This window comes from Podarcis gaigeae (genome assembly GCF_964106915.1).
Source record: "Podarcis gaigeae genome assembly, chromosome: 3".
In the NCBI taxonomy this organism is placed as follows: domain Eukaryota; kingdom Metazoa; phylum Chordata; class Lepidosauria; order Squamata; family Lacertidae; genus Podarcis; species Podarcis gaigeae.
In genome coordinates this window covers 41,356,043-41,378,404 of record NC_139680.1, presented here as the reverse complement: position 1 = coordinate 41,378,404, position 22,362 = coordinate 41,356,043, and the positions used below count along the sequence as shown (strand labels likewise).

The following is a 22,362-nucleotide window of genomic DNA, read 5'->3' as shown; positions in this document are numbered from 1 at the left end:
ATTAATTTTTCAAGAAAACAAACTATATTTTTGAAATGAATGGTTTGCAACCAGATTTTTCGATAGACCACTGTACGATGCTTAACAGCTTTCCCCCTTTTTTCCATTTTCTATTAAATGTATTTTCATATCATTAAAAAAAATTAAAATGGAAACTTTCACAAGATTTATAGCAACAAACACTGTTTCAGAATATCCCGAAAGAGCGCGAGAAAAAGAAAGAAAGCAAACACTTACCTATTTGTAGGGCATCAAGTACTGGTGTGAATAGTCCACTTGGGTAAATTTTGATTATGAAAAATATATGCAACTGATCATCATGACAGGGGTTTTTGAATGTAGACACCAAGAAAGATGGCACTGGTGTATATGGCTTCACTATCTCTGTGCCTGAGGAGAAGAAGAAGAAAATTCAACATTTAGTATTCACAGAAACAATCCCTTTTAGTAGAGTCAACCGTCAATGTCAAATCACATATTCTTACAAATAATGCAATTACTTCCTGCTAAATGTGGAAGTCATGGACCAGAAGCCCTAACCCCTTTTCTAGATAAACTGAATGTTCACACCTGACCACGTGTGTATAAATGGGCTAAACAAAGAAGTTTTGAATACCATCTGAGCGACTTTTTAAAAAGAAAAAGCATCTTACTGGTGTTTATGAAAAGAAGTCATGCTGTCAGCTGACTTAGTAATTACGAGCTGATGGGCTGAGTTTCAGCACTGATGTATTTTATCCTGGTACTTGTAACAAATGCAGCTTTTAAGGTTGGCTATTATCTTTGTCTAGTTGCTAAAACCTATTTTTTTAGACTGTGAAAAAGCACAACGCTCAACGAAAATAGAATATCACCTTTTTCCCATTCAGAACTGCTTGTCATTTTCTCCCTGTAGCTTCTCCACTTGCACACTTTAATCCAGCGGGAGCCACTGATAACAGAGTTGGGAGAGCTATTTTTGTTGATTCCCCCTTCCCACAGCAATCCCTCCTGAACACCCCAATGCATTCTGGAGGTTGGGGGACCCTCTCAAATAGTGTGGTAGGTGGCATGGGGGGATGTCTGTAGGAGAAATAAGGGATTTGCAAAAATGGCTTCTTCCCCTCTTCTGCATAATAAAGCCCTCTATGAGCAGAGGAACACAACTGGGTATTATCCTATTTTATGCAAGATTAACTGGTTGGACATTGCAAGTTCTTTCTGGTGAGGTGTAAAGTAGTGGACATCTTCATACACAAAACACTGCTAAGTGAACCTTTATAAAATAGAGTTTTAATTCTACAATATAATTCTCAACAGTTGAGACATCTGAGCATTACCTATTTAATTAGGCTGGAACGTGTTTTTCATTTAAGAAGGTAAGTGATAAACTTGTGTGATCATTTGTGTGCCTTTCCTTTTTAAAACAACAACACCACAACAGAATTAGAATATATTCTAGGAAATAACAAAGGATCTTTGATTACATTACCTGTAATAGTTTGTCTGAGGTAAACATGGTGCCCAACAGGGACCAGCAGATGAGTTCCCAGCGGTAATGCTAAACAGAAGAGTTGGGTGTCATGACTGACATTTGTCTTTGACACCAATCTGCATTTTCTGTAATACAGACCTTAAAAATACAGAAACGGTAATTAATTCAATTCAGGCCACTCAAATGTTCACATTCCATGAATCTAAAGAGATACTTCTGTGTGCATAACTCTTCTTCCATGACTGGAACAAGATCCTCAAACCAAGTCATGCAAAATATCTACTCATGCCTTTATCACTTGAAAAGTCAACAACTTATGCTTCAACCATTAGTGGCATTAAAATTAGTTATTAATACAGCAACAACAGATTCCTGCTAATATGACAATTTCAGCTATCATATCTGGTCCCATGTAAAGGCTATGGCATTTCTGAATCATTGCATTTTTTGTTTCCAAATATATCAAATAAGAATCTGAAACATAACTGAGATACTTTGCACTCTGCATAAATTTTTTAGGCAGCTGAGGAGAAGAGGGGATATAGAGAGGTTTTATTATCATGGACAGTACATTTTGCAGGTACAATGAAAACACAAAGCCATCATATTATACACAGCTATACACAATGCTTTTGCTAAAACTATAATACATCCTTAAACATAGTCATTCTATGCTGCAGACCTTGAACAGCAATCTGATTTTGTCTCCTAAAGTCTGGGTGTGCTGAAAAACAGTCATGAGTATGGCAGCAAAACTAATTACCTCTCTCTGTGCGTTTGACAAAGGAGTTATGACTTTCCAATGGCTGTCCAAGTTTTTTCCAAGACAGAATTTCTTTCTTATTCAGGACAAATTCCACCTTTCCCACTTTTTCAGAGACCTGTACTAAAAATACACAGAGTGTTGTTCTATACTAATACATACATGTCATTTTGTACAAAAAATGTAATTACAGCGTTCACAACCTGCCTCTGTTCAATTTATTATTAAAGAGAGAGGGAGGGAGTAAAGCCCTTGGGAGACCCACAGAAAGAAATGGTCATTCGTTTCAATGAGTCTTCTCCGCGGATGGTGGTTGGATATTCTCCAGACACAATAAAATTGCAGGGCAGCAGCTGAAAGAATGAAACACAGCTACTTTGCTGAAATTAAACAGATTTGGTCTAGTCAGTGCCTGAACTCCTTATGTACCAATATTGCCATGAGCTGCTTGATACAGAGAGATGGAATAGAAATGTAAGCAGTAATAATCAGAATGTGAAAAGCATTTGATTAAATACCACATTTTGCAGTTTTTATCTGAATGAGAGGATAGCAGATGCATGCTCAACAAGACATTTTTACATATGGCAAGCAAGCAAGCAAGCAAGCAAGCAAGCAAGCAAGCAAACAAACAAACAAACAAACAAACAAACAAATAAATAAGGGACAAATTATATTCAAAGGACAACAGATCATTGTTACAGGACCCAACATAGAGTAGCCTGAATCAAAAAGAACAGCAATATAAGGAAGCTTTTGGCTGGTTCCTTCTTAACAGCAGCGCTCATGCAGAATGACAGACTGTTTCTAAAGTAAAGTGAATTTCAAAGGTAGTTTGCAATATGGCACAGGGGTCTTTAATGCAGCATCAAAGGGTTTTTTTAAAAAAAAATATCAACAGAAAACACTTGTATGAGCAGAAAAGCATTTCTTTCAAACTGTTCATTGGTAAAGAAAACTCTCAAGAGACTCAAAAGACATTAAGATACAGTCATTCAAGAATCTTGACAGCTATGAAATGCATTACAATGAATAACTAACATAAAATGTAAGCTTTGCAAAGAAGCTGATGCAAGATGATACTCTCAGTTCTTAAGTTAACATGCTGCTACAGTAAGCTAAAGCAGTTTAACTTCAATGGTGCACCATGTGCATCTAACATTGTTTTCATATAGGCATGCATCAATGTGTGGTGAACCATGCACAGCGCACTAGGATTATAGTCCAACCATATGAATTGCGATGCCAACAAATACTAAGGCTCTGAAGTCTTGATTAGCACAAGAGTTAACATGATGTTAGAACAGGGAAAGTATTTCACATGAGGGCACTACTATAGATTAGCCTTATTTAAGTTTCTCAAACAGTCATCTGGAAGGTAGGGGCAACTCTCAACTTACGCTTCTGCGGGTGGCACTTAAAGTAAAAAATGGCATATAGTCAAAACACACTGGGTTCAACAGCAGGTGGGATTCCAGATGCCCATCCCCCTTTTACCCCTTTTTAACTTTTTGGCCATGAGCAAAAAGCTGAATGCGCGTAAGTTAAATGTACGCAAGTTGCGAGTTACCTGTACTTAAGATACAGCACAATAAATACATAGAAATACAAGAAATATGTTACATTTCTTGCATGATGTAAGATTTCGGAAACAGCACTACTAGTAATATTACTGAAAAAAGTGATCAGATACTGAATATACTAACAAGTCAGAGCAAAAAAAGCACAAATGTTTTGACTGTAAGAGGATGTACTTGCTTACCTATCATATCTTCATGAACTGCATAACTCAGTTCTAAAACAGAAGTATATATTCTGATTTAATAAAAACCAAGTGTCTACATTGATTATTATGAGTAGCAATAATCATTAAATGTACAGGTGTCGGGAAAATGCAAAGCTTTAGAGCTTTGGATTTCATCATTTAAATAAAGTTATGAGGTTCTCTACAATGGAAAACCCAAATAATTAGCTATACCACAAAGTTCCATTAAATTAATATATAGGCATGGCTTGGCAGTACATATTCAAGTCTTGGATGTGCATGCTCCCTTCTCCCCCTTTCCTTGCCAGGCGGCAATTCCCTCCCTTTGCACTAAGCATAGTTTGCTTTGAAACTGAAATTGGAAATAACGCAACAGAATATTTTGGTTTGGTGGCAAACAGGAAGTGAGAGAAGAAACTGCAGCACCAGAGGGAAGGAGGAATTGCACGTTTGTAGTGGCAAATTATTGCTTGCTGTTGTACTTCAACTGAGCCTCATAATGCAACCGATTTACTAATCACCTTATAAACCACTGTCTCAGGCTGATTTACACATAAATTAAAAACAGAAAAACAACAGATACATTTAAAACAAAACTAAAACTTTTACAAATGGAGACTCGTGATAAAACTAGTCATAAATCAAGGATCCACGTATCTGGTGTGCGCACACAGCTGGAGCTTCATTCTATTAAGAGGAAAGGTCAAAGCTCAATTTTAGAAAGTGTGCATTGCATGCACAGTGTCTCCAACATTTCCAGTAGAAGCTGGGGAAAGCTTGGAAAGCCTCTATCACTCAGTAGAGACGATTCTGAGCTAGATGGAGCATCCTACACTTGCACTCAGTTGCTCTGTTTTACCAAGTTCAATATCTGACAATTTAATGGTGCCCTTTAATGGTGCCCAAAGTCTATCACTTGAATTTTCTCTTCACTTTCTGCTGGAGAGGAAAGATGCTTTTAAAAATGAACACTAGCTACTCTTAAGGAACAGAACAACTGCATGCAGGAATGAAACTCCAACTGAATGCACAAGTCTCTCCCTCAACATATTTCACATCTTTGGAGTCTAGCCTTAACATAGATATACCAGCCTTTCCCAACCCTGTGCTCTCTAAGCATTGTTGGACTACAACTCCCATCAACCCTGACCTCCAGCTATGCCTACCAAGTACAAAACATTCATGGGGTACCATGGCTTGAGTACAATACACTCTTATCACTGCGGGATTTTAATGCAGCTGAGCTGCATTTACATATGAGTGTATATGTGCATCCATTACATGTATATAATTACATGCGCACCTCTGCAATGAAGAATTTGCCAGTAAAGTCCTTACCGAGATGTAAAAGATACGAGTAGTCTTTCACAATCAGCTCTCCTCTCAGTTTGCGTTCTTGAAGATCAGCTATCACCAATTCACTGTTCATATCCTTACAGAGGAAGGAAAATGAAGGTTTCTCAAAGTGGTTGTTAAAATTGAAGTGTTTTTTATTATAATAGTGCACCATCAATGCGCACAGCACTTTACAAAGTAACAAGAGTTCTCTACAGTGGAGAGTTTTCAATCTGAACCTATCAAGAGGAGCCAAGAAAGAAGACAGGAAGGAGGAGGTGAGGGTAAATGGTTGAAGAAGGCACTTCACTTCCACATACTTAAGCTTGGTTTTGGTACAGAAGGAGGGCAGAGGGAGGAAGAAGAAGAAGAAGAAGAAGAAGAAGAAGAAGAAGAAGAAGGAGGAGGAGAAGAAGAAGAAGAAGAGGAGGAGGAGGAGGAGTTTGGATTTGATATCCCGCTTTATCACTACCCGAAGGAGTCTCAAAGCGGCTAACATTCTCCTTTCCCTTCCTCCCCCACAACAAACACTCTGTGAGGTGAGTGGGGCTGAGAGACTACAGAGAAGTGTGACTAGCCCAAGGTCACCCAGCAGCTGCATGTGGAGGAGTGGGGAAACGAACCCGGTTCACCAGATTACGAGACTACCGCTCTTAACCACTACACCGCAGTGGCAGGTGAGACCACAGAGGTGTTCTTGGAGGCAGTTTCAAGCATATGGAGAAGCAAGAAACAACTCTGGACAGCTGTTAATGAGGGAGCTGGAGGAGCAAAGCCAAGGTGACCTGAGTTCAAATTCCCAGCTAGCCATGAAACGTACAGGGTGGCCTTGATTTAGTCACTATTTCTCAGTCTATCCTACCTCACAGGGTTGTTATGAGGATGAAATGTGGGGGGAGAACAAGTACGTTGCTTTGAGCTCTTTGGGGCAAATGCTGGATACAAATGGAGCTACTAAATGATATATTGGAAAAACAAGTATACAGTTTTCAAAATTCTTTAATATAAAAAGTAATTCTCTACCTTTTGTTTAGTGTATATGACCACGGTGATGGAACCATCTGTCTGGAACCAATCATAACTGAAATATTAGGGGGGAAAACCTATTAATCTTTTTGAAACAATGCATGTATATATCTGCCTCCATCTTCATTTGTTTGCTGAAGAAATATGCCTAAAAGCACTTGAAAACATTCCACTAACTAACGAAGCTTGTGAGCAAAACTCTGGCAGTCGCACCAAAAGATTGATATTAACTTAGTTTACTTCAATCTGAAAGGCACCATCACATAGAACAAACGTTGAGTTACTTTGTTTTGTTTATAATTTGAAATTACTGTAGTAAAATTTAGCTTGCCCATTTCCCACTCCACCAAGTGGTGGAGTGGGAAATGTACCAAGAATCCCAGCCCCCTAAAAATGACTGAATTGTTATTCATGCCATTAAATAGTGTAACAATGGTCACAGTACTGCAGCTATTTCATGGAACTGTCTAGAGCAGTGTTTTTCAACCTTTTTTGGGCAAAGGCACACTTGTTTCATGAAAAAAAATCACGTGGCACACCACCATTAGAAAATGTTAAAAAATTTAACTCTGTGCCTATACTGACTATATATAAAGTATTTCTCTTGAATAGGAATCAAATAAACACAAAGAAAGTATTTTATAATTACTTTATTATGAAATAGTAAGTAAACAGAAATATGAAAAATAATAAAATACTTTATTTTTAAATCTTTCAAATTTTTCAATTTTCCCCACGGCACACCAGGCAACACCTCGTGGCACACTAGTGTGCCGCGGAACAGTGGTTGAAAAACACTGGTCTAGAGGGGTTCACCTAAGAGCTGCTAGTTGTTACTGAAGCTTATGTAAAATAGAGCTTTACAAAGATTTTATAAAAATGATAATGCTGTCTTAGAATAGTACCTGGGAACTACTTCTTTGGAATAATTATCCGGGACTTTCTTTTTAGAAAACAGACCTGCAAAAAAGAAAAAGAGAGAGAAAGAAATGATATACATATATAGGGACCTAAAAAGCAAATATTCATTAGGTAAACAAATTGACTTAGATCCACGGTTCCCATGGGCAGAACTCCACGCATGGGCTGCTCCTGTGGAGGAATGGCAAAGGATATTTTCACTAACCCCTGCACAGGCAGAGGAAGTGATGCCATTTTATCAGCATGAGACATGTATCAGTCCAACCAATGTCTCAGCAGGTTACAATAATATATGAGGAGAACATGCATGTTGATCTGAGCTTCTTGGACAAAGGGCAATATAAAAACATAGTAATAATAACTTTTTCAAATAAAGAATACTGTCTACCTGGGACATATCAGGCACTTGCTGAAATTAGTTCAGAAAATTCAGTTCAGAGTTGATTGTCCTTAGGTTCCGGGAAGCACTCAAGTTCAGGATACAACGTTCATGCCTCCACAAGTTTAAATTGTCTGAGGCACAGAAACACCCCAATCCAAGAGAAGGGAGGGGAAAGAGGCAACCACGTATCACTTGTCAAAGAGCAAAGTGTAACAGATGGGATCGTGGTTTAAATTCATTTGTTTTGAGCTCAGATGAGGTTTCTGTCAGGGTGCCTAACATGCTAGTGTGATGCAATTTTAAAATGTATAAACAGTTTTAGTAAATACAGCACACGCACACACACACACACACACACACACACACACACATAGAACTTGTATCAAATACACACAGAAAACAGGTACCATATAAGACTGCGGAAGAGTTTCACAGTTGCTAGCAGCTGCACACACCTTTGAACATAGCCTGAACATGACATTGCTCAAACTTTTGCAACGTCAAATTCTGCAGAACAGCATTTGGATGTGTTTCCGCTGTTTACCTCAAATTCATTTGTTTAAGAATATTCATATACTGCTTCATATTTTAAAGTATCTAAAGTACCTGGAGCGCTGATTATACCACATAATTAGAGCCATTATCCATCTGATCACACAAGGGCCCTGCCTTGAGTCTGCTGCATGTGAAAGCAAAATGAATCTAGACAGCTCTCAACTAAGTACAATTCAGAGTACTGTGAAAACAGCCTTTGAGTCTGTGTTTTAGTGGTGTGGGTGGGGGGAAAGTGTCACGCAAAGCACTCAGCTTCACCCCATAGCCAGCAGCTTGTTGTTACAAGCATCTCACCTCACTTCCAGAATACCTGCTGCCTTTGGGCCTGTTGCCAGTTAGGAGAGCACTACTTTCCCCTTCATCCACACAAGACACTGCAGCGGAAGACTATGCATAAAACTGGAGTAATCCGTACTTTAATGAAACTTTATTTGGAAGTAGGGGGTGGATAACTTTTTCCCCCCAGTCCAATGACTGCAATTCAAAAATGGAAAACCATGAGGGACACATGCCTGACTATGGCCAAAGTGGTCTCTGAATGTGCAACTGCTGTTGCATGCAGGCACTTTACTCACCACAAACTCTTGTTTCAAAACACACACATATAAATTGTTAATCCAGGCATGCATCATCCACAAACTGCAACTTCCCCATCCCAGCACTAGGATAACCTCTCCTCTTAGCCCAGCATGGAGATGGGAGAGATTTCCAGCTCAGAGAAAGGGCTATTTCCATCCAAAACACAGCAGTCTTCTACTCTTGGTGGAAGCCAGCCTCATGCGCGGAAGTGGGCCGCATTTAAAGGCTTGGCAAATCAGATCCAACTCATAGGTTGTAGGGTTCACCACTCCCAGTGTAAAGGATCAAAATGAATGCTGGATCCACTGCACATAGTTATATGGTGCAAGAGACAGTAATATTCCCACCCAGCCGTAAGAGTTTTGCAATGTTATGAGACCCAACAATAGAACAGAGACAACTAGTAACTCAAATCCAAAGAAGTCACACAAGGTCCATAGACATAAATTTATGTCAATGTCCTGTTGCTTTTCATGGGTCTTCTCAGATTTCCCAAGGAAATCTTTTCCAAAAGGTTGGGAAACTCTCAAAAAGTGTGTGAGTTGGGGAGACATGGGGCATTTCGGAGAGGAGGGGAAATTGATGAGAATCTGCTAGTGGAAGCTACCACTAGATGGAACGCGCTTCTGTGAACAGAATGGACATGTAGGATTTAAGTCAAATACCGTTAAAAGGTGAGGATAAGGGATCCAGATAGCCAGATGAAAATCCACACACCCCAATACCACTAGGCATTCTGTCTAAATTCTACCATCTAAATATAGCTCTTGTTATTTGAAAAGATGTCCTTCACTTGGTAATGGAAATGTCATTCAAGAATGCTGACCTTAAGGTTCCCAGGTGTCTAATGCAAGTCTGAACAGAAAATGAGTCAAACAAAGCCAATACCAGAAAGAAAGAAAGAAAGAAAGAAAGAAAGAAAGAAAGAAAGAAAGAAAGAAAGAACTGGAATACTGCTGATGATTTCAAACAGTGAAAGTATACCTGTTCCACTATGTGGTAGCAGTTTCTAAACCTTACCAATAACTATAATAAAATATTAAATGGTTAAAACTGGAATATTTTCCATTAACCATCTCTTCAGGATGCGGAAACTCGGTATTATTCAAGACCTATGATCCAAAATAAGTAGAATCAAAGTTTGCTATACCTATAGAAACACAACAGAAAAACAAAATCTGCCCTCTTAATGAATTGTCAATAATACACTATGAAGACTTCCCAGGGGAAGAGATTTTTAGAATGCCCTTTAGAAACTCTCTGTAAACAATGCTTAGCATTTCTTTTATTGATTAAAATTGATCTTTTCCTGCTTGCCTAAAGAAAATATATTTAGAATTATACTATTATACTATAACTATGTTACAGGGTTCCTGTAGATTTTTAGTAATTCCTTCATTCATTTTTTCTCCTATTTTTACATGTTATAGTGTTCTAAGAGTTCAGGAATATCATATTGCTTACGGGGACCACATATACTGGAACTGTTACTACTGGAAATTCACAGACTATCTTGAAGTTAACAACAACAACAAAAACAATCCAGTATAATGCAGCAAGACTGAATTTTCAAGCCTTGACAATTTATTTCCCAACTTCCTAAATGCTGCAAGTGACCTTTATATTAAAGTCTAAACTAGATTCAACACAGGAAACATGGGACACAATAGAAAACTCAGTGAAAATATCAACTGTCTGCTATAGCACAGGGGGGAAAGTACTGTGTGACCACATTCTAATTGCATTTGAAAGATAATATTTCCGCTTAATAAGCCAAGGTACGATCAAGCATTTTGCCCAAGCCTTTTCCCTCTTATCTGGAAAAAGAAGAGAACAGGTGGCATCCAACTAACATTTCCTGTCGGCGCAAGGATTTCCTATAGTGCAACAGAACATCCCACCCACTAGAGCAGATTTGGGGAGGGCATAGGGCATGTGCAGGGGGACAAGGGAGAAAGTTCTGTTGTCCAACTGCAAATCCTTGTGCTGACCGGATGCATTAGTTAGCTACACAAGTAGGTCTTGCCCCAATGATTCAGTTGCAAGGACTGAAGGTCGCCGCCTTCCCGCCGCCCTATAAAGCTCCTCCTCTCTATGGTCTTTCTGAAGCAGTCGCAGACTGCATCTGCATACAACCACTTTCTGCTCTTCCCTTTCCAATTCTCTAGGAGAAATGGGCTGTAGGAGACCAGGAGAGAGGGCAGCTGGTCGCAGAAGGAGGGGGATTCTCCTTACCAGCCTGCCTCATCGCTGCCTCTTGGTCCCCCTCTTTTCCAGCCTCTGCTTCTCCCACAGAGTTTGAACCGCTCTCTGACACAGCCTCTTCCTGCTCACTAAACCCTGTTACCTCTTTTGCCTCTGACTGCTCCTCCTCCCTCTCACCACTAATCGTCACCCCACCACCAACCTCCCTGGCTCTCAGCCTTCTTCCCCTGGGGGTTCCCTGGAGGGTTCTCCAGATAGTGCCTCCCACCACTCCTCTGCCTCCAGCCAGTCCATGACATGGCCACATATTCAGACCCCATTGGCACAACTGCCTTGGCCCTCTACTTTTACATCTCAATACAGTGGTACCTCGAACACTTCGGGTTACAAACACTTTGGGTTACAGACTCCATTAACGTGGAAGGAGTACCTTTGGTTAAGAACTTTACCTCAGGATGAGAACAGAAATAACGCCATTAGCTAAAGTGGTACCTCACGTTAAGAACGGTTTCAGGTTAAGAACAGACCTCCGGTTCGTAACCAGAGGTTCCACTGTACAGTATATACAACACAGAATATTATGCCCGATAAGCTTCCTATCACAATAAAGCTTTCTCCCCAGTTTCATCATAAACTTACACTGCCCTTTAGTGTTGCAATATTAGATTATTTCTTACATCCACCCTCACAAGTTCTCCGGTTCTGCCACTATGCTAATGAACTCAACGAACGGTGGCAACAGAAAATTGGTTTCACGGCAGGCTTTTTAATTATAGTTTTGTTCCTGTTCTATTCATAAATTACAAGCAGAGAATATACCTGCTTTTTAGGTGAAGGCATGGTAGATTATCTTTATAAAGAAAGACAGATGAGGGGGAGTTGAGTCAGAGGGCTTATTTACACAAGGTAGATGACTCAGTGTTGTTTTGCTGCTCTTCATATCTGCCCACGCTTATTTGCAATGAATTTCTGATTCAGTCCATTTTTACATGTCCAGTACAGTGACTCTAGTATTGTTCAGATATATTTATCGGCTAATGAAGCATATTATTGAAGCAGACTTTGATGGTGACTTATTCAGCTCAGTCACCCATTAACCCTTTTCAAACAAAAAACAAATGTGTTACTCCATGATAGCTACTGATAATATGGTATTAATTTTTAGCCAAATATAATTCCTGGTCCATATGTTCTACAGGTATTTCTCCAAAGCAACAATTTAAAAGCCTTTCCTCCTTATTCTCAGCAGATACAATAAGCTGCTATTCCTTCCTATAGCTCGGTGGATCGCTTTATATGATCAGCATTATGCTGATACAGGAAGGGATGGGGAGAAAGAGAGGGAGAGAAGAACCAGTTTACTGCCTTTTTAATTCTTCTCCACAATACTCTTAAAAACTAGATTCCGTATTTTGGAAGAAGCATTTTACTTTTAACAACAAGAAGTGACATGAATTGTGGCAGGGCTAGCACTGTAGAGCCTCACTGGGGTGGGAGAGTGGGAAAACTTCATCTCGAATTTTGCTTCTGAAACGTATTTTGTTCACAACTGCAGACATCCTTTTGTTAGCAGCAGTCAACCCTGTAGGAATCAAACCTAAAAACAGACTTAAAGAATAAAGAAATCTAAATTCTAGTTTCAGTTAACAAACTCACTGCTCAGTTAAGTAGCCGACTTCTGATTAGGACATAAGCGACAGCATTAGAAACACAGAAACTTTTTCATCATCTCTTCAGAATCATCTTTTAAATTGTTTGGTATGTGTCAAATCTAGATCAATCAACTGTAGCAAGAAGCAATGGGTAGGTGCTGTATGTTTCCTCTCCACTCTCTTCCTCTGGTGCAACCACAAGGAGATTAGAAGCTTGTGTTTCTGTTTCCAATTAACAGCAGTCTGTTGCTATGTCCATTCTCTGAGAAACAGTGATTAGTCTTAAGTATGGTTTAAACCAGGCATAGGCAAACTCGGCCCTCCAGCTGTTTTGGGACTACAACTCCCATCATCCCTAGCTAACAGGACCAGTGGTCAGGGATGATGGGAGTTGTAGTCCCAAAACATCTGGGGGGCTGAGTTTGCCTACGCCTGATTTAAACTAACTTCAAACCGTGGTTTGTAATCCCAATTTGCTAGTCTAAGCCAGGCATCCCCAAACTCGGCCCTCCATATGTTTTTTGGGACTACAACTCCCATCATCCCTAGCTAACAGGACCAGTGGGTAGGGATGATGGGAACTGTAGTCTCAAAACACCTGGAGGGCTGAGTTTGGGGATGCCTGGTCTAAGCTATAGGAAAGACTAACAACATTTTGAATTCAGACATAACACGCTACAATTAGTTGAAAACTGAAATTAAAGCTTCTAATACTCACCTCATGACGCTGGAAGAGCAAATGCAATAGCCCAATGCTTGAGCACTATGGTTTCATGTAACATCTCAACTCAGCCAAAAGACTTCTGTAAACACAATTTCTTCAACACTATGAAAAATTTGGCCACATATATGCATAGCAATTTGCTCCAACTTGTTCTTCCCGAAACTCCTGCCACCATCTTTGAGCAGGCTTCAATATAAGACAATAATATGAAAGCAGAAAGCAAGAACTCAAGACCTGTGCTGTTAATAAGGGCACACAGGAACAGAGATTTCATCAAGCTCCTGCAAGTTTTCCAACAACAAAAACTCCTGAACTATTATTGGCAACAGATCCGAGCAGCATTTTTCTTCCCCTACAGCTGTCTTCTAAAGTAGCCCAATGCTCCATCTTCTCTACTTCATTTTCTGCTGTGCCATATTATTTCTGACAGTAGCACATGACAGTACAGGCAACTTAGATAGAGAGTTGTTGGAGTGAAAGTGGGATGGTCCTTCGCTTAGTCAGAAAAAGATATCTATATGAAGTTCCACCAGTGATCTGCATGTCTCTGATTTGTATGTCTCTGTGTTGTTGTTTTTAAAATGCATGTGATACTGTTTGCACAAATACTTACCATTTAAGATTCTGTTTTCTTCAGATACAATGGGGCAAGATTCTGCAAGTATGCAAGAAGAATGCTGTGATCATGAGAGCAAAAAAACTCCCACAAGTTATGCTACAATATGCAATCATTCTGGGCAAAACAAAACGAAACAAAAAAACTGAGGAAAAATAAAGAAGGCTCATCAAAGCTGAAGAGAAGAAAAATAAAGCATGCAAAAGAATAAAGATCAGTAAACTGAAGAGAAGAATATATCAAAGTGTAAATAAATGCAATTATTTGATGGGCTACTGGCATATATGATGAAAAAGTTAGTACAACCTTAGGAATTATATATTTAAAGCCACGGTTTCCCCAGTCTGGATACATTAACTGCATAACATATAAAAGTGACAAATTGAAAACTGGATTTCTTAGAAATGCTGCAAACCATGTTTAGCATTATGCTCCCAACATGTAGGATGCTGTACTGCTAATGACACAACTATCTGCTATATTTTCGGATAATGAAACAATCTCTATGAAAACCACATGGAACTGCCTCATTATGCTACATCATTTATGTGTAGAGACTAGAATGATTTTCCCCCCCTGCATGCCACTGTGCAATGTTTGTGGTAGTGTGAATAAAAGCCACCCAGCTGCTATGGCAAGCCACTGTTTGCCACATAGCAGCACTTGCTGCAAGAAGCAGCTTAAAGCACATTTCATTTAGTGCCCATTTATGTGCACCACCCCTAGGACTTGCTGCACCGGTGCTGCTTCAAATGGAATGCATTATAACCCTCTCAGTGGCAGTACTCATGGCCTAGGACCCTCGTACTTACGGGACCACCTCTCCCGGTATGCCCCACGGAGAGCCTCAAGGTCCACAAACAGCAACACCCTAGTGGTCCTGGGCCCTAGGGAAGTTATATTAGCTTCAACCAGAGCCAGGGCCTTTTCAACTCTGGCTCCGGCCTGGTGGAACGCTCTGCCTCATGAGACCAGGGCCCTGCAGGATCTGATTTCTTTCCGCAGTGCCTGTAAGACAGAGCTGTTCCGCCTGGCCTTTTGCTTGGAGCCAATTTGATTCCCTCCCCCTCTTTCTTTTTTCTTTTCCTTTCTCCTCCTGCGATGAGGCTACATTTTAATATTTTAATGTTTCAATATTTTAATGTTGTATTTTAATTTGGTTTTAAGTTGTATTCATTCAACTTGTTTTTATTATTGCTTGTTAGCCCGGCCTTGGCTGGGTAGGGCGGGGTATAAATAAAAATTATTATTATTATTATTATTATTATTATTATTATTATTATTATTGCTACTACTACTCTGGACAAGTCATCTTTGCCCCTTTCACCTGCAAGCAAACTGCAGGAAACACTAGACTAAAGTTTACAACCTGTAACTAACAGTGCATTTTAATGTTGTCATTCCTAAGTCGGGCCTTTGAAAATGTATAGTACTTTGTATAGAGCTGATGTCTTAGCAGACATTTTTAGGAATGGAATGATCTCTATATGGAATACTGAAAGCTTGGGATACTTTGCCCTACTCTTTAAACTTTGGCTACAGCACATTCATTTAAATGATATTTTTTCATAAAGGAAAAAAAAATAGATACTTTTCAAATATAGTAACAGGTCCCAACAACTGGGGATAAATGAACTGTTTAACTGCTACTTTGTCCTCAAATAATTCAGATAGTCTTCACTCTAAATGTAAGTGTACCAAAAAATGCCAACAAACAGCAAACTATGGCCACAAACACAGCTTGCTCGAGTCTCTAGCTGTGCTTTAGGCTTGTGGGTTTTTTGGTGTTTGTTTGTTTTTTCAAATTGCGATCATCTCTGCCACATAAAGACCACCTCTGCTTTTTAAGATTTTTAATGGATTTCAAAAGCAGTGGTGAGTGGCAGGCTCTCATTTTTTCAAGAAGCACCACAAGTCCCATGGGATGCATATGTAAGCCCCAGAGATTGCCTAATGAAGGACCTCTGGAGATTGTATCCAAAATTTCCCCCTTAAGATTATTGCTTTTTGTCGTTGTTAGTGTTTGTTCTTAGAGCTAGGAAAGACAAACAGCTAAATTACTGTACAATGAACTATCTTAAGTAGAAGAAATACTGTAACTATTAATTTAGCTTTGTATATGAAGCTGACTTTTGAAAGGCTGTATTGGAAGGTGATACTTAGTATAATTTAAAAGTGCCAAATAAAATGAAAGGATATTGATCTATGTCTATTACACTGAAAAGGAAATTTTCGTAGCTCTCCTTTATAAGACTGTCTAAAGAGCCTCCATTTCCTCGCTGAATCCAGGAGTTCAATATCATTATAGAGTGTGCAACAGAAATTAGAGGAAGAAAACAAGCTGTCAGCATCACACAAGTCAGCAAGAAGTCATGAAGAAGCTACTACCCTGGAGCGAACAGAAGACGGAGAGCAAAAGCTGGCAGAGCTTATGGGAGGCGGGAGATAATGATCATTCATAACCTCAAAATTGCCTAGGATGCCCAATTCTTTAATGCTATTTTAATCACATAAAAGTTATAAACCTGCACCAAGACCATTTGTTTTAAAACCCTGTTCTTGTACTTAAAAGATGCCTTAGCCAATCTGGATTCTACAGATTCTGCTCAACTAGAAGACTACTCTTGGTTACGTTTATACACAGCAGCATCCTAGTATAACTCACAGTGTCAGCTACATAGCAACAATAAAACCCAGTCTCCTGAGCTTTCTATTGTGTTGACACAGCAAGCAAATTAAAACAAGAAGCTAGAACATCGCCTTTTAAAGCTGAACCAACACTTGGCAAGCATTAAAAATAAATTTTAACAAAACTGTGCTACTCAGGAGTATGTATTGAGGGAAGGGAACCATGGCTCTGCAGAGGTAACACAATGAACTAGTTTTGCACATCCAAGAATTCAATCTAACAAACGCTACTTATCATAAGCAAGCCTCAGTTAAATGAATGGGTCTTTAATAACAGGCAGATCATGAGCGCACTAATTTGCCTATGGATTATCATTGCATCCAAACTCAGGTGCTTAACTGGTCAATGCTAAGGGCCTCAACAAAAGACAATTTAGGTGCACACATACACTGTAAAGTGTAATGCAGCAATGTGTTTGAAAATTCAGGTATCACAGAGGAAGCCAGAATTGGCTACGTCTCTCTGTCAAATTACACTAGCAAGGGAAATTGATTTTGGTATGGAATGTGTCAATGAACCTTACTCCAACATAAATGGGATTAGGATTGCACCTAGTTTTTTTTTTAAAAAAAAAACTTATTAAACAAATTATTAAACACACACACACACGCGCACACACACACACACAGTGTATACCTTTCAAAGCAGCAAAAGGTTTGAGTGCCATTCTTCCAACCATACACTCTTTCAGCATCGATTCATAATTAACCCAGCGATGAACCTGCATGTAGAAGAAACCAGGACTATTTTAGAGGATTCGGGCACTTATAATAACACTTGCTTCTAAGCAACTGTAAAGGTATAGTAAAAAAAATTAATGAAAACTTGTTACATAGAACTTCTGAATGAAAACAAACAGAAGTAGAGTAGGTCCTGATCCACCATGGAGACAGAGGTACTAAAGTAGCATAATATGCTTTTCATTTTAAGAAATGTAAACTCAAAATAGGAACAATGCAACTAACACATGGAGTAGCACTTAAGCTTCTGATTTAGCTATTTAAGAGGGCACCTTGCTGAAGTTGTACCCAATCGCTCAACAAGTGCATTATATAAATGAATTTTCAGTTTATTTTTGGAGTGGACTCTCTTTCCTTTCCTCTCACCTGGCCAAGAGGAACACAACGGAAGCTTTTACTTCAAAATAACACATCTTACAACTCAAAACATCAAAAGGTTGTTGTTTATCACGATACACACATTATACACAATTCATTTTCAAATATAGTAAATTACAGAATAGTGTCTTCTTCAGGCAACAGAATACTTTATAGTGTGCAGCTTTTGGATTAAGTTTTGATGAACTGAATATGACCTGTAGTCTTTTTACCTGATCAAATAGCTCTGTGCCATCAGCTCCTGCTGCTTTCATCAACTCATCTTCGCCACCGGGGTGATATTCCATATATGGTGTGATATTATACACGAGACCTACAATTTTTGTAAAAAGAATTTTTAAAAATCCAATTAAAACATGCAGCATGCCCTCTATGAAAAAAAAATATATTAAAAATCTATCATCTATCTATCTATCTATCTATCTATCTATCTATCTATCATCTATCTATTTATATGCATTGCTCCTTTATTATTTTGGCAACACTGAAACAGGAAATTGTACAATGAAAGTGGTTATATTCACAAAAAGACAGGAATGCCATGCTAGGTAAACCTAAGGCACAATATTAAAGCACATGTGAGAGCTTATGTTCTGGTGACTAGGCATCTGAGAGTCCAGAATCCGGAGTCACATCTATCCTTGCTTCAGAGGAAGTGGTAGATCCAAGCATACATCCCTTTCCTATGTGCATGGTTACCCTTTCCCCTAATCAATGGAGATGTAGTCACATTGGGAAGAGCTCTGTGCATGCACTGCAACATGCAAGGAACCAGGAAAATGCATATATTTACTTTTGCAACCAACTACTGAATCGGAATGATCACGGGTAAAATATTATATCCAGTACTGTAAACTGTTCTACGGTTGTAGATGTTATAAGAATTTTAAGGTCATATATATATATATATATTCATAAATGTATAAACCACATGTCTGAAACCCCACAGAACAAAGTCCAGAAACCATTTTGTCTCTCCCAAAAGACCTCAAATATTTCTCTGCAAGGTGAAAGGAAAAGGGGAGCCTCCCCATTGTCTCTTTGCTCACAAATCCTGTCTCAAGGGCACATTTAAAATATGAATGGGGTGAGCCTGTGACCTGGATTCAGGGATTGAGTAGTTATTATAACAAAAGAGTAGCCAGGATGCCCAGGTAATCCAATCAGGTAACCTGGCAGACAGGATAAAAACAACTCACTCAGATTTCTGTTGTAGTCTGTCCCTTCTCTGATGTATGTATGATGTATTTGGGGTAGTGGTCTTGGGCTACACCCCTTCTGTGATGTATGTATGGTGGTTTTGAGCTACAGGGTGGGCAATTCAAAAGTCTATATAAGGGCTTGCACACCTTTGTCCTGGGTCGTCGTCCTCCTCTCTCCTGCGTGTGGGGGGAGCACCCTGTTGCAACAGCTTTAATAAAGATCAGGCTTACTAGCTGCTTTGCTTCTCAAGATTCTCTGGTTGGCCTCTGTTATTTTCTCCTACTGATGGAGAACCTACAAAGGACTCTATAAGGGCTCTTGTGGACCTCATAAGGGAAAGGGAGCAGTTTTTGTTTACAACATAGACAAGGGATCCACTCTAAGAAAAGTATTTGCTGATAAATCAGAACTGTGGGGTTCTCTCTAATTACACAGACTTGCAAACTTGCAAAGCTAGAGAGCTACAACAAATCTACTAGGTTTCAAAAATGTCCCAAGACTGTGTGTGTATAACACAGTCTATTTAGCAGTAGCACAAGATAATAATAACGGACTAACTAACTGCACCCCCGCAAGAGATGGGAGTTGCCCCCCCCAATCCCATATCGTCCCGTCCCAGCCACAGGACCTCTGTCTTCGAAGGATTTAGCTTCAACCGGCTCCTACGTAACCATCCAGCCACAGCTTCCAAACATCTGGTCAGTGTGTCTGGGCCCGAGTCAGGATGGCCATCCATCAACAGATCGAGTTGTGTGTCATCGGCATACTGATGGCAACCCAGCCCAAAACTCCGGACAAGCTGGGCGAGGGGGCACATAAAGATGTTGAAAAGCATCGGGGAGAGTATCGCACCCTAAGGTACTCCACACACCAAGGAGTGGCACGATGACAAATCCCCCCCCAAGCGCCACCCTCTGTCCCCAACCAGAGAGAAACGAGCGCAGCCATTGAAGGACTGTGCCCTGGATCCCGTCGGCAAGGCAGTGGTCCAGGAGTTCGTGATCGACCATGTCGAAAGCTGCTGACAGATCTAAAAGAATCAGCAGCCCTGACCCGCCTCGATCCAGCTGTCTACGAAGATCATCTGTTAAGGCAACCAGAGCCGTCTCGGTCCCATGACCAGCGCGGAAGCCGGACTGGAATGAATCCAGAGCCGATGTTTCATCCAGAAACCCACCAAGCTGTTCAGCAACCGCTCTCTCAATCACCTTACCCAGGAACGGAAGATTTGAAACCGGGCGGTAATTGGATAGATTTAAAGGATCTAATGATGTTTTCTTTAAGAGCGGGTGCACCACTGCCTCCCAGTTCCCCTGGGAATGTCCCCGTGCCAAGATACAGAGAATAATGCTTTAGGGATGCATGGACCACTTGTCCAAACATCTTAGCTCAATACAGATGTCACATAACAAAGCCTTTCATCCAATATGCACTCAGAATGCCATCTAGTGTAAAGTGCTGAGCACTGCATATTGGAAAAGGTATGTTAACTCTGAAAGCAGATTCAGTCACTTTTTTGTTGATAGGTATCTTTGCAGAGTGTCCTGGGCAGACAGGTGAATTTATAACATCACTGATAAAAAATCAGAAGCGGGTATTTCACCACTCAGAATGGCGTGAGTGCCATTTTAAGGCTATCACAATGTAGCTGATGTCATAGAAAGGATCCAAATTTGTTCATAATGCATGGCAGTGCTTTTCTTTCTCAAATCATGCGACCCACAGAAAATGTAGGTGATGCCAGCAAGTCAATACATACAAATTTATATAAGGTGTGCTTCCCACTATCACTTGAACAAGATTTTAATTACAGATAGGTAGCCGTGTTGGTCTGGCATAGTCGAAACAAAATAAAATAAATTAAATTCCTTCCAACTAACTTAGTTATTGGTATAAGCTGATACCAATAACTAACTTAGTTGGTCTCTAAGGTGCTATGCTTCTGGAATGTTTTTTTTTAAAAAATAATTTTTAATTTTTATTTTATTTTGTTTTGACAAGATTTTAAGACTTTTTTTGGGGGGGAGCATGTCAGTTGTACAGTGGCATTTAACAGGTGTGTGTAAATACATATATTACTGTAATTAATGGTACTCTTCATAGCCAGGCAACTCAGTGATTATTTTGGTATATTAGATTCCTTATTCATGTTTCAACCAAGATCTACAACAAGCAATTTTGCCTTTGCATTTAGTGCTTTCCTAAAGCACAAAGCAATTATAGCTATTACCATGCATTACATCTGTGCAGCTTGGCAAAATACAATCTACTATAGATAAATGTTTCATATTTTCCGGAGCATTAAAACTACAGCTGAGAGAGGAATGAGTTCCAAGCTGGCCAATGCCAGCAATATACTCCACCTGGAGGTATTTTTTAAAATGAAAAGCAGCATTCAAGAGCACAAAAATAAACAGTGAAAATGGAACAAAGATGTTTACAATGTTTGCCAGACTCTGTTTGTCAAGTCCAAGGCCAACAAGGGGAAAAACACACTGGAAGAAAAGTAGAGGTTAGTACAAGGGAACGCATATCGTATTAAGCCTTCCAGAGAAATCTAACAGTGTATTACCTTGAATTCATGGACCATAGCTCTATCAACAGCAATTCACTATGATGACAAATATAATGTAAAGTCAACATGTAGAAAAGCTCTACTTTCAGAGCCATCAAGCCTGTCTCTACCAGAAGCAGAATGCTGGCCCTTGGTTTTCCTGCAAGGCAATTAATTTGTCCCACAAACCTCGCAGAAGCATTCTGTAAGCACAGTCTGTGTGTCATTTGGCTCTCAGCCTATTAGTGTACTGGTCAGGACGCAACCAGGAATGAAAAGAACAGCCCAGGGAGTCAAATGATGTTACAGAGAAATACCGTATTTTTCGCTCTATAACACGCACCTGACCATAACACGCACATAGTTTTTAGAGGAGGAAAACAAGAAAAAAATATTCTAAACGAAACAGTGGATATATGATTTTTGTGGTTCATGCTGTGGCCACAGACATGTGATCTGACGGTGAGTTTGGGGTAGCCCAATGCAAAAATCCTGAGGATCCATGTGGATCCATGCTTTGTAACCACGTTTTTGCGCCATTGCGGCCCCATGAAACAGTGGGTGCGTGTGTTTTTTGGTGCAGGCTGTAGCCATGGATATGCTATGTGATCTGATGGTGAATTTTGGGTGACCTGGTGCAAAAATCCTGAGGATCCATGTGGATCCGTGCTTTGTAACCACGTTTTAAGTGGGGAGGGAAGGAAAAGAACTCAAGGGACAAGGAGCACGCGTGGGGGGTGTGGAGAAGGATGCTGCTGATAATGCAGGAGAGGCTCCTCTCCAGCTTTGCTCCTTTAGAAC

General features: G+C 39.8%; 1 protein-coding gene across 3 annotated transcripts in view; it reads right to left on the bottom strand.

Annotated features, from left to right (window-relative positions):
* The window catches only part of CYB5R4 (cytochrome b5 reductase 4), a 34,087-nt gene that overhangs the window by 5,483 nt on the left and 6,242 nt on the right, over positions 1–22,362 (bottom strand). Inside the window, exons 3-12 of one of the 3 annotated variants that reach the window (XM_083730461.1) lie at positions 18,017–18,117; positions 17,323–17,407; positions 13,995–14,036; positions 7,269–7,323; positions 6,361–6,418; positions 5,341–5,434; positions 4,000–4,032; positions 2,238–2,360; positions 1,472–1,612; positions 238–390 (exon numbers count right to left, since the gene is read on the bottom strand). In XM_083730461.1, coding sequence (XP_083586587.1) covers positions 238–390; positions 1,472–1,612; positions 2,238–2,360; positions 4,000–4,032; positions 5,341–5,434; positions 6,361–6,418; positions 7,269–7,323; positions 13,995–14,036; positions 17,323–17,407; positions 18,017–18,117 — 885 coding nt within the window. The remainder of the gene's footprint in view (positions 1–237; positions 391–1,471; positions 1,613–2,237; positions 2,361–3,999; positions 4,033–5,340; positions 5,435–6,360; positions 6,419–7,268; positions 7,324–13,994; positions 14,037–17,322; positions 17,408–18,016; positions 18,118–22,362) is intronic. The other 2 variants (XM_083730463.1, XM_083730462.1) reach the window with 2 other exon arrangements.